Consider the following 12,005-nt stretch of genomic DNA (forward strand, 5'->3'; position numbering starts at 1 on the left):
TCTCTTCATCAGAACCTTTTTGACTCACGTGACAGAACTGACATGGTGGTGATATTATAAGATCATAGCATGTGTCTAACACTTCGCCACCATTCTATCTTAACATCCATGTAAATCAGAGACAAAGGAATCCCCCCCCTCCTCCCAAGTTGACAAATCAGATGCCAGCTTGCCGACGTGTGGGGAGAGCAATTAAACCAGCAGGGAGAAATGAAACCTTGCAGGCAGGAGAAAAGGGCCAAAATTGAAGCGTATCCTCCTTCTGGGATATCGTTTGTCTCTCTTTTAGCCTTTTCATTCTTGACTCTGTGTTGTCCTCTGTGATGAGGGGTGGGAGTACGGCGAAGACAACCACCTCCACATGCCCGCTTCAACAAAGGGGCTGAGGGTGCTTCCCGGGGGGACACCGGGGCTGTCCCAACATCAATTACACATTTGTTCACTGGTGGCTGACACTCAAGATGGCCCCGGCTGACCTCGCAATGAAAACGCTCATCAAAAACCTCGACTCCTCCTGTAGCCTATTCCTGGCTGCCAATAGACTGCACATGGGCCATTAACCCATTGTCAACCAAATGAAACTTCTGCCTTAATGAAGCCATTATGAGCTCCTCTAGTCAGACAGCAGAGAGCAATGAAGACCCTGACTATTCATTTCATGGACTAGGCTTTGGTGCAGACAAATAATACTGGCCTTATTAATGAGACTGGTTTAGTGAACTGGAGAAAAGAAGGGGAGACAAAAGTGCAACTGGTGGCGGCATTTAGGGGACAACCAAGGGCCTGGTTAGCTGCTGTGTCCGTTATGTGAAAATGTTAACACTAGCTCTTAAGTATCAGGGGAAATAAATACACAAATCTAACAAATTCAATGGGGAATTTATTTTAACATACAGAACAGAGGCTATGAAAAGTGTCTTTTAACCACTTTAAAACTGGCATGGCAATTTTAAACAAACAATGAAAAACAAAAAAAGTCATTTAAATATTTTAAAAAATGGCTGATAAGCTTACATGTTGCGATGCGTTGTGAGCTTGTAGATAGGCTATTTTTGCTATTCACCATACGAACAAGTGCATAGGGCTTAAGTGGTTCAGTCCTGTGCATAGGATCTTTTTATTAACAACTAATGCCGTTAGACAAAAAAGGGTGAAATCATGTTATGTCTGACTTGAGAAAACCATTGTGGATGACTAGTTTAGCTTTGCTTATCCAGGACAGCAAGAATAAGACATTTTATTTCAAGGTATGCTTACACTTGGGAATTTTAACTGGAAACAAATTAATCAAGTTTACCCACTTGCGACACAATTGCCCCTACTGAATTTCCATGTTTATGAATGGCCAATTTGACATCATATGGACTAATATGTCTAATATAGATCGGCCGTTATGCCGTTTGAACTGAATTCTCCTCTTTAGTGAAGTAGGAGCAGGTTGGTGGGTGGCTTGATTCATCAACAGGCAGAATGTGCGTACGGGGGGTCAGAACAGAAGGGCAAATGGGCTGCATATGGCATCGTAAAGATATTAATCACTGCATCCTTTAAGGGATTGCTGACAGCACCCAGACCCCACCGCCATCTCCACCATATTGGCCCACTTCATATGCTAATGCCTTGAGAAGGGGACGTAACGCCCAGGTTTATTTGTTTCCCTGGCCTCACTAAATGCACAAAAGACACTTGACATTTCTATTGCCATGTTTTTATCATAGGTAAAGAGGCCCCCTTGGACCACGCCCACCACTGCACGCACACACACACACACCTTCTTCCAATGCAGTGGTCAATGACTTTTAAATAGCTGGCAATAGAGTGGGAATGAATAGCCAATAAGCTAATTCCTCCTTTTCATTCCGTCGCTGCACTCTATTGGGCTGAAAGGCCCTCATTAGATGCCAGGCAGCCTTCCACATGATTGAGGGCTGTTATTATGCACCTTTAACAATTAATGTCACATTACACGCATTATCCCCGTCATTAAGCCCTTAGTGAAACCAATGAATGCCACTTGTGCTGTATACATGAGCCTGGGGTGGCGGTGGTGGTGGGGAGGGTGGTCACGCACTCTTCTTCTCTTCAGTTTGACGCAGTTTTAGAACGCCACACCGCATTCAGTTATGAGAGGCAAAAAAAGCTTTATCTAATGACCTTGCTAAGCTATGTTATACTTAAGTTTGCTCCTATATGGTTATGTTTAGATGAGGGCGTATGTTGCAACTTTTTTTTACAAATTGGTCTAACTACTCTGTGTGTATCAAACGCATCTGTAATATTCTTTTAATCAAAAGTTGTTTGTCACCTTCCTGAAAAGCTGCGTTCAGTCTTCACACGAAAAGCTACAAAATGACCAAGCGTGGCCAGCTATATTGCTGCCAAGTCACTGTTGAATAGTTGCTCAAGCCACACTGCGTAAATGAAAAGGGTTAGGTTAAATAGCACAGGGAACTGGTTAATGGCAAGAATTAGCTTTTATTCTTTTTACGGAATGGAGCAGGAATTGTAGGCAGAGAGAATGAGAGTGGAAATAGTGAAACAAAAACATATGATTGATTGACGCTTCACTACGTCATTGGGGCACTGGAACAAGTTGAAGCCAGCTCAACTTATTTTGGAGCGCGTCACGCCCGTCATGTAGTGACAAGTGTCGGCCGTCAGTTTGTAGCTTCATGTCACTGGCTTCCATTGGAATTGATTTCTAGCCTGTTTGTTTCCGGTAGTGTGAACAGAATAATGCAACACGGCTGTCATATTAGCATGAATTTCAGCCACTGACTACAACTAACTCCATCTTTAGGAAGACATTGCAGAGGCTTAGTGGCTTATGTGACATCCAACTTCCAATGACCAGAATAGATTATCTAAACTGTTAGCTCGAGCCAAACTGGAAAGGCAGTCTACATTATGCAAAGTGTTTCTGGTGTGACATCACGAGGAGAAGTTAATAACTAATGTTGAACACTTTTACTCACTCATCACTTAAACAACATCTGACTGCAAAATCCAAAACGAAGACCAGACAAATCTTGTTTTCAATAAGAACTTGCAATTTGTGCCATTACATTCAAGCTAGTAACAAAGACAACTGCACAGATGGAGCAGAAAAAGTTCCAAGTTAATGTGGGTACAACACCAATAGGTTATTTAGTGAAACCAAACCAGTTCAACTAGTTTACCGTAATTGAATACATATTTCCTCACCTTTTCCGATCACTAGGCCACACTTGTCAGCAGGTACGGTATACGTCACTTCTTGCACTGCCCCAGGCCCTCCCATGTTAGTGTCACTGCGACCTCTACTGCGTCCAAGCAGACCACCAAAACCATCTCGCTCCTGTAAAGAGGGATCCTTAGTAAAAAAACACTTGGCAGATACATGATACCCTGCAGAGACCTTCAGTGGGGTTAAGCAGTCTTGCCCCTATTGTTTTATAATAATGTATTTTATTTCATAATGAAATAAGATTAAGTATGATATTTAAAAAGCTAGAAAGTGCATTTAGTCCGTTAACGCCAGCCGTACAATTCTGCTGCTGTCAAACCTGCAAACCAACCAATAGTGTAATAGTGTACTAGGGTTAGATTATGGTTGGATCATGTACTAGACTAGAGTAAGGGGAGTGCTATGGCCTTGATCGCCTTGTAGGTCATCACAAGTGTTTTGAATTGGATGCAGGCAGCAACCGAAATCCAGTGAAGGGAGCTCAAAAGGGGGGCGATGTTAAAGTTTTGGAAAGTTGTCCTGGTGTGCAGCACACCAGGAAAGTTGTCCTGGTGTGCTGCAGGTGTGCTGCAGCCTTCTGGATCAGTTATAGGGGTTTGAGAGAGCATGCTGGGAGACTGGCAAGGAAGGAGGTGCAGTAGTCAAGCTCGGAGATGACTGACGCTTGCCGCTTGGATCAGGATCTACAGCCTAGGCAGAATCCTTGGTGAGGAAGGGTCTGACTGTGATCCTCTGGACGTTGTAAAGTGCAAACCTACAGGAGTGAGCGATCGCTGCAATGTGTGCCTAGAAGGACACCCGACTGTCCAGGACCACTTCCCAGGTCCTTGGCAGTTCTAGCTAGTAGTTTCAATTATACAGTAACAGTCCATGAGAAAACGAGCATTCATGACATCACAAACTGTTGCTCTGGAGATGATCTTAAGACGGTTCCTCATTATCTTGACTGTTGGTGTGCTATTGTTTGTGATACCCTCAGAATGATGTGGAAGCGGACAAGGATGATTTACAACTACAATTTAGGCATTTAGCAGAAGCGCTTATCTAGAGCGACTTACAATAAGCAAGGTACTCGCATACAAGGTAATCACATACATTTAGTGTAGGAACAAATATAAGTACATTTTGGTTGCAAATGTATTTAACCAGCAAATCAAAGTAAAAAACGGACCATGATTTGTGTGATGTCTCTGGAGTATAAAAAAAGAAATATGATAAAGCTTGTAATTTATTGGTTATTGCCAAACAATTACAATGCTAATGTTAACTGACAGCCTAACTAGTAGACTACAGTCAGGAGTTTGTTAAAGACTGAAACTCACATTTCACCACAGCCAACAATGTATATAAAATAACTATGTTTTAGTACCTGTGCTGTATGAACCAGCTCATTGATGAGGCATACTGCATGCTGGCAGTGGTCAGGCTGGCCTATCACCTGGGCAATCCTCTCAGTACTGACCCCATCATCTGGAAGACATTTTTTAAAAAGGTTGGTCAAATCATGCCGTCCGATTGGTTGATACATTGCACATGGCCCTTTGTAGCAGGCGAGAGGTATAGTACAAGGCAAGCGGCTGCTACTTTACGGTCTTTGCTGTTCTGCAAACAATTACTATTTCACCTACTGTACAATATCCAACAAAAACAGCCTCCGATTACATTTTAGGTGAGAAATAGGCCGAGCAGTTGCTCAATATCGATGGCTAGTTTAAAAGTTTGCTAACAATATTTGGGAGGCAGAAATGTGCAAAAATCCTAAACATGAATATTGCATAACAACCGCCTTGTTTGTGTCTGGGACTACTTTCTTGTAGAAATTAATCTTGTAATGAAATTATTACCGAAAGTAGTTTAACTGGGATATGTCTATGATTTTCATCATGTCATATTTGGTAGCCGTTTTATAAAAGCAACCACTCACTCCAGCCCATAGTATATTGTAATTAATCACTTAAACCCTATAGACTCCTTGTTTCCATATTTCTTTTCCAAAAATAACCAATCTACAAGCTCACAACTCATTGTGAGCTTGTAGATATATGTTCTTTGACTGTTTGCCTAGCTACCTAGAATATGGACGCTAGGGTTCATGTGGTTACTGTATATCACACCTCAAGGGGTTGATATAACAATATACTGTTACTGTACCATGTGATTATACATCTATAAATTCACAAAACCTGAGTCTGTCTGGGTGTGTCTATTTGTATAACAGTGACTTGTCGTGGGAATAACTCCGCCACCGTCCGAACGTTTGACCTCAAACTTGGCGTGTGCCGAAATGGGAATTCGGCCGGACCAGCGGTTGTCGAGAACTGAAAAACTACGGATACTGTATCCATCTGTCCTGACTTTTTTGTTTCACCATCACTGCTGGCAGTATTATTTACCTTGTCTGAACTGGATCCTGACACCAGCATCATTTTGAATCTTCTTAATCATCTCTCCATTCCTGCCAATAATGATTCCCACAGCAAATCTGGGCACAGACACCTGGGCAGAGAGAACAGACTGCAGAGGTATTTAGGAAGAAATGTAACTTTTTAGATGGAGAATTATTTTGTATTACTTAACTTGCTTTATTATAATCATTGTTGTTGTTGTAATAATAATAATAATAATAATAATTATTATTATATTTTATTAGAAAACATTCCAGGAAAGGCTTAATATCTCAAGATCATGCTGAGATCTGTAATCTTCAACACTGTTAAAAGCTGCTAGTTCATTTTTATTTATTTTCGTCTAATTGACAGTTTTTTAATATGCCTGGCGTCCTTTTGCCTAAATTAACTGTAAACTTTAAACTTGTTTGCACAACTGCACAAAGTAAGTAAAACGTGATTTATACTTTGTTGTATGACAGTGCCCCGTGCCAAAAATAGCCGATCTGCTATTTCCAGCATGGGACACCATCGTACAAAGGAGTATACATTTTGCATAAAGACAAACATTAAGATCCTTACATCCAACGTGCTTCCACCCATTTTGGGTACAAAGTCTCCTCTGCCAGCTCTAAAATCCGTCTGTTCTTTGTCCCGAATGAGCTTCACCACCAACTCCCGGGCTAGCTGGAAATCAATAGAAAAACAGGAAATCTTTTAATTAAAAACATATTCTCAAATGGACAGTAATCACTGATCTGCTGTGGGCTAGGTCAGTGATTATCAAGCTTTTTAATTTCATGTACCCCCCCACACAAACGGGGGGTTTGATATTCTTTAGGACAGGGACCCCCCATTTGATATATACCGGTATATATATATATTTTTTGTGACCTCAATCTACACAGTAACATCAGTGTAGAAATAGTCTCGCGTAGCCAGACAACTATTCCACAATCTCCAAATGCTAGGGGAAGCTGGCATCTGTTAGTCATTTCTGTTTACGAAAATATATTTTAAAATATCTTTACATTTCATTTTTTATTTCCATTTCTGCTAAGCAGCAAGCTATATATATTATACGCTTAGATGAGTTTGATTTATAATAGGATAAATTTGCACAACTGTAAAGACGGAGTGGGGAGGAGGCATTACATCCGCTTTATCGCTTGATCATGAGCAGAGCTCCAGACTGTATGACCGGAAGCATTTGAAAAGTGTGTGAGGCAACAGTCTGGCCACACGAGACTAGTGTACAAATGGAACCAAATAGACCCATAAGGGTTCCGGAGTTAGAGACCCGCAAGGGCCCATTTGATTCCCAACTAGCCAGGTACCACCTGGAACCCTCTCAAGGATGCTTGGACCCATGTTGAGAACCACTGGACCAGGGGATAATCTCCCAAATGACATACAGTAGGTTTTCACATGCAGCACTGACGGCATAAAATATGTAAAATTACATTTCGCACTCACCGAGTTTAACATGACTGACCTGCACTTTGTAGGGGTCTCCGGTGATTCTCAGGGGCTTGTCTGCTCCAGTGGGCAACGGGTCACTTTGAATCATAAACATTTGTACTCCTGTTCTCTCCTGCAGGTGTAAAATATGGACAAAAATCAATCACAATATCTTTGACCAAATTCTCCAGATATCGATATTGTGGGGATGACTATTGGTGCTTTCACAACACATTTACACAATACGATTGATGATAAATAATCATGAGTAATAATTCTTATAAATCACTAAGTGGGTAAAGGCTAATGACAGAAAAGCTAGAAGTCAGGTCAGGAAATTACTTTATGGTAATGCAGCCTTTAAAAAACCAAGAACACTTATGCCATATCACGATATCCAAAATGACCCCAGACACTATCTCTCAAATCACAATATCAATATTGATATATTGCCGAGCCCTAGCTTGGGGTCCAAATAGCTACACTACATGGGTCATGAACTCAGTTTGCAGCCTTTTAAGCAGTTGTTAACTCTTTTATCATTTTAAGTATTTCCCATATAATTATATATAAGAGCAACTGAAATTTCCTTCTTTCTAGATATGCACTAGTTTGTAAATATCTCAAGGTGTCCATTATTTGTTGGCAGAAATTAGTATCAGTGTTCCACCTACGCTTCACAACTGCTTTGCCAAGTGGTAGACTAGAACAAACATTATGTAGCCTGGTAGGCAACAATTTCAAGTGTCGCTCAGGTGGATGGTCAGGTTATTCTTTATTGAGATATTTATTGACAATGCATATGTACAAAAATACACACATTTACACACCACCATCATGCAAAAAAGCCGAAAGCTTATTTCCATTGCGGTCCCTTATAATGAAATGTGAGATGCGTATGAAGAGTGATATCGAGTGATGTGTGTTACCGTATATAGGCCTCAAGATGAGGTAACCAATATTTTCCTTCCTCACCATTTACATAAGGTAAAGTCATATGTTCCAAAGAATATCTGACAATCAGAGCCATATCTGACAATCAGAGCCATGATCAGGTAAACCCGATCCAATACACTGGATAGCCTACAAATGCAAAATGTCATAGCCATAAAGGACTGCATTCCAACTATCCAGATCTGCTGAACCAGCAATGTGTGGTGTCAACATTTCAATACACCCATGGAGCCATGCCATTTTAGTGATCTTCAACAGTGGACTTTGCTTCAGACCACAAACCCGTTTCATTTTCTCGCTGCACAGGACTTGTTTCTCAGGGAAACACCATTTTGTGTTAGAATAAAGTAAAAGGCTCCAAAGTATTTGTACTTTTAAAATGCGCAACCAGAGTTTATCATACCTGCAGCTGTTTGATGGTTTCTCCTCCCTTGCCGATGACAAGACCCACTTTATTGGCAGGGATAAGAATCTGTTGCATGGAACTGCCATCCATGTCGTTGTGGAATCCTGGCCCATACCGACACTGCTCCACTATATCCTTTAACAGTCTCTTGGCTCTCCTGGAGAACCAGTAAGGGAAATAGACTTGAGTCATCTTTCTACAACCCAAGGAATATCATAGCTATACACCCTAACCATGACGCACAGTGGAATTTAAAAGAAGTGTTCAGTGATTGATTAGAGCAGAGGTCTTCAACAGGGGGTCCGCGACCCCTAGGGGGTCCACGGAGGTACTGCAGGGGGTCCGCGAAATTGTTGTTTGATTAAACAATATTTTTGTTTGAAAAAAAAAGTAAAAAAATAAAATAAAATAAAAACCCAAATGTCAAATTGTCTTTAAACATAACATGAATCCATAGCAAACAGATAAATGGAGGCACAATGCACAATAACATGGTATGTTTATACATATTTTGTAGAGAATTTTTATTTTGCACACCTACTGGGGCTGGTGCGTATAGGAGCAGGCAATATAAAACACAATTGTATACATAAATATACAATATATGTGGTAGCCCCCCCTACCCTACGAGGTAGGGGGTCCCTGCTCCATCTACCCATCAGTTTGGGGGTCCCTGGCCTGAAAAGGTTGAAGACCCCTGGATTAGAGGTTGTGAGAAAACACAATTTCACTATTAAGTAGGAGGTATAAATTGAGCATGTTATGCATTGTACCCAGCAAATGATAACTGCTGCTGAAAGTAGCCTTTCAGTTTGTCAATGAAAAGTAAAGTGGGCCTCATTCACAAAACTCTTCTTAAATTTCTACTCTATTTTAGTGGAGCCCTGCTCCCAAGTAAAGGGAGAGTATGTATTTGTGTGCACACGGGTGTATTTAATGAAGAATCCCATTGTGTATTGGATGCACGTGCCTGTGTAAATCATTTGCATTGATCAAACACAGGGTGTTAAACAGCATGCACCGAAGGGTCGTGTGCAACAAGCCTAACTATACTCCATACTAGTATGACGGTGTTGGTCATCAAAAAGATCTACAAGCTACTGACAACCTTGTCAGCTTAAAGGCTATATCTGGTGTTTTTGACAAGTTAGTGATTTGCACATGCTATTTTAAAACTAAACTTTTGTGAGACTGAAATGAAACGTTTGTACTCATGTGTAACTGAGAAGATAGTTTTACAAAGTTTAAGCAGCAACGTCACAGGTCCACTTTGCCCAATTTCGGCCACACTGGTAGAAACGTCAAACATGCTGAGGGACATAATTATGTTAAAATGGTCATCATGTCTATAAGCCCAGTTACGTGATTACTTCAAAAAAGGAGCAATAGATAGTTAAACGTCTCTTTTTTATTCTTATATTATTTGACAAATGTTGGGCATTGAAAGCTATTTTGTTTTTTGGTTTGGCAGTACTGCAATTGATTTTAATTGAAAAGAATAAGAATAAGGCAATGTGACTTCACGTATGTTTTCAGACACAGAGGCATGCCACAGAGCAAGCATAAGTTGTGTGTGTACCAACAAACAAATTCAACTAAGACAAAGAAAATTAGACTATGGTTATGGAAATAAAATATGATCGTAAGCACATTTTGTGAATGAGGCCCACTGAGTTTGGGGACTTACTCAATGTTCTCTGGACTTCCAGTGAGAGTGCAGGGTCTGTCTATCGTTCCTCTGGTGTCTGTGTAATAACAATGACCAGGTTAGTTTATTTACATACCAAGCAAAAAAGTCTAGTCTAGTGAGTTTGCTTTCATGCATTCACATCGGGCTATGTATGAATACATGCACGCATACATTCATGTAATTTGGACACCATTTTTCCTATCAAAAGCATTAAGAAACCTGTCAGATATACAGTACATCACGTAAAGGGGCACTTCACTGCTGCAATTACTCAAAGTTAGTATTATTTGTGGTTTGAAAAAGTATAAATATTTGAAATTGGCACCTTGAATGTAGTCTTTGTGCGTTTGAGTCGGGTTGACAGAATTGCTATCCACAACATATTACTACAACTACCAGAATGCTTACAACCGTTTTGGTTCATTCGAGGCGGTCCCAAGCGAGACGCCGGGAGAGTGACTGCCCTCTGTGCCTCTCAAGGCTAATCACAGCGACTGGAGGCAGGGTTTTGAGGACAACGTTTTTTTGAATCGCTTATTCAAAACAGAATCCAAGGAGCATTTCAAGAGGGAGAGATCAGTCAACATCCTAAGCCTTCTTCCTCTGCACTTGCAGGAAAACTGCAGCTGAACGTTTGATGGAATGCATTTTCACATTGCGAGTGCTGAGACTTCTTTTCCATTGTGCCTTATGAGCGGTCAGGTTCTTTTGCAGCCAGCCTGCACTCACATACTGGCTGCTATCAGTGTGACGTTATCTGATAAGGGATCTAAGTCCGGTGTAGTCCGAAAAAGACTGAGATCACCTTTCATACGTCATGGATTGCGAAAGGGGGAATTCCAATTCAAAATACACAAAAACACACAAGAAACACTGCATAGTCATGTTGAGTACGTCTTCAACTTCATGAAGAGGGGATTTGGGTTCAAAATCAGCGAAGTGCCCCTTTAATGATCTAAGAAGGTAGAAGTTGGGCCCAATATAATTTATTTCAGGGGTTCATAAATCTGACTGGCTCACTATAGCTATTATAAAATTAGGAATTGATGAGTGACCGCAAATAACAATGAAATAGCATGGCTTCTGGAATATCAGAGATACTTGGTCTGAAATCTAACATCTTCAACTAATCTCAGGTTAGAATACCGGCAAATATCCGAAAAGGCCTTGCTGATGTGTCTCTATATAGGCCACTGACAATGGATATTTGTGTTGGTAATAACCAGTAAATCCACACAGCTAAACCCAAGTAGGAAAAAGAGAGCAGGGATAACAGGAAGCTGTCCACAGGTGTATCTTACCTGCAGCTATTTGGATCTTACAACCAGATTCCAACTGAATTCTTGAGATCTGCTCTCCTCCTTTTCCAATGACTAGGGGGAAGGTAGAGAAAAAGGCCAGTTTTACGCCCCTGTGAATTTAAATTGGAACCCCAGCAGTGACCCAAAAATGAAGCAGAATAATGTCAATACCAGGACAGAATTTGGTGAGCTCAAGGACTACTTACTGAATCCCACCATCTTATCAGGCACTTTGAAGTCTTCTGTGGTAAGAACCCTGTAAGAGATCAGAACGTCATGATTAACCCCTGGCTGACCAAGGATGAGTGGATAATCTAGATCCATCTACAAAAAGGTTTCTGTCATAGAAAACATGTTTGTAAGTTGTACCGAGTCAAATAAAGGGGCCAAGTAAATTACATTTTATTTAAGCACATTTCATACAAGTAAACTTGACGTGCTTCACAATAAATATGTATAAACAGTCCCTCTCTGCCCCTCACCAACACACACTCACAAAATACAGCATCTATAAACCCTAACCACACTCACACGGGATACAGTAATGCCCCCAAACATGCACACACACAAAATAACCAAA

At 40.8% G+C, this 12,005-nt stretch overlaps 1 protein-coding gene across 3 annotated transcripts in view; it reads right to left on the reverse strand.

The window, feature by feature from the left end:
* The window catches only part of fubp3 (far upstream element (FUSE) binding protein 3), a 31,745-nt gene that overhangs the window by 6,665 nt on the left and 13,075 nt on the right, over nt 1-12,005 (reverse strand). For 2 of the 3 annotated variants that reach the window (XM_080419043.1, XM_080419044.1), the window contains exons 4-12: nt 11,632-11,681; nt 11,426-11,497; nt 10,122-10,179; nt 8,432-8,591; nt 7,109-7,207; nt 6,196-6,300; nt 5,620-5,740; nt 4,596-4,696; nt 3,205-3,337 (exon numbers count right to left, since the gene is read on the reverse strand). In XM_080419043.1, the coding sequence (XP_080275169.1) occupies nt 3,205-3,337; nt 4,596-4,696; nt 5,620-5,740; nt 6,196-6,300; nt 7,109-7,207; nt 8,432-8,591; nt 10,122-10,179; nt 11,426-11,497; nt 11,632-11,681 (899 nt within the window). The remainder of the gene's footprint in view (nt 1-3,204; nt 3,338-4,595; nt 4,697-5,619; nt 5,741-6,195; nt 6,301-7,108; nt 7,208-8,431; nt 8,592-10,121; nt 10,180-11,425; nt 11,498-11,631; nt 11,682-12,005) is intronic. The other variant, XM_080419042.1, reaches the window with a different exon arrangement.

This window comes from Gymnoscopelus braueri (genome assembly GCF_963280865.1).
Source record: "Gymnoscopelus braueri genome assembly, chromosome: 22".
Classification (NCBI taxonomy): domain Eukaryota; kingdom Metazoa; phylum Chordata; class Actinopteri; order Myctophiformes; family Myctophidae; genus Gymnoscopelus; species Gymnoscopelus braueri.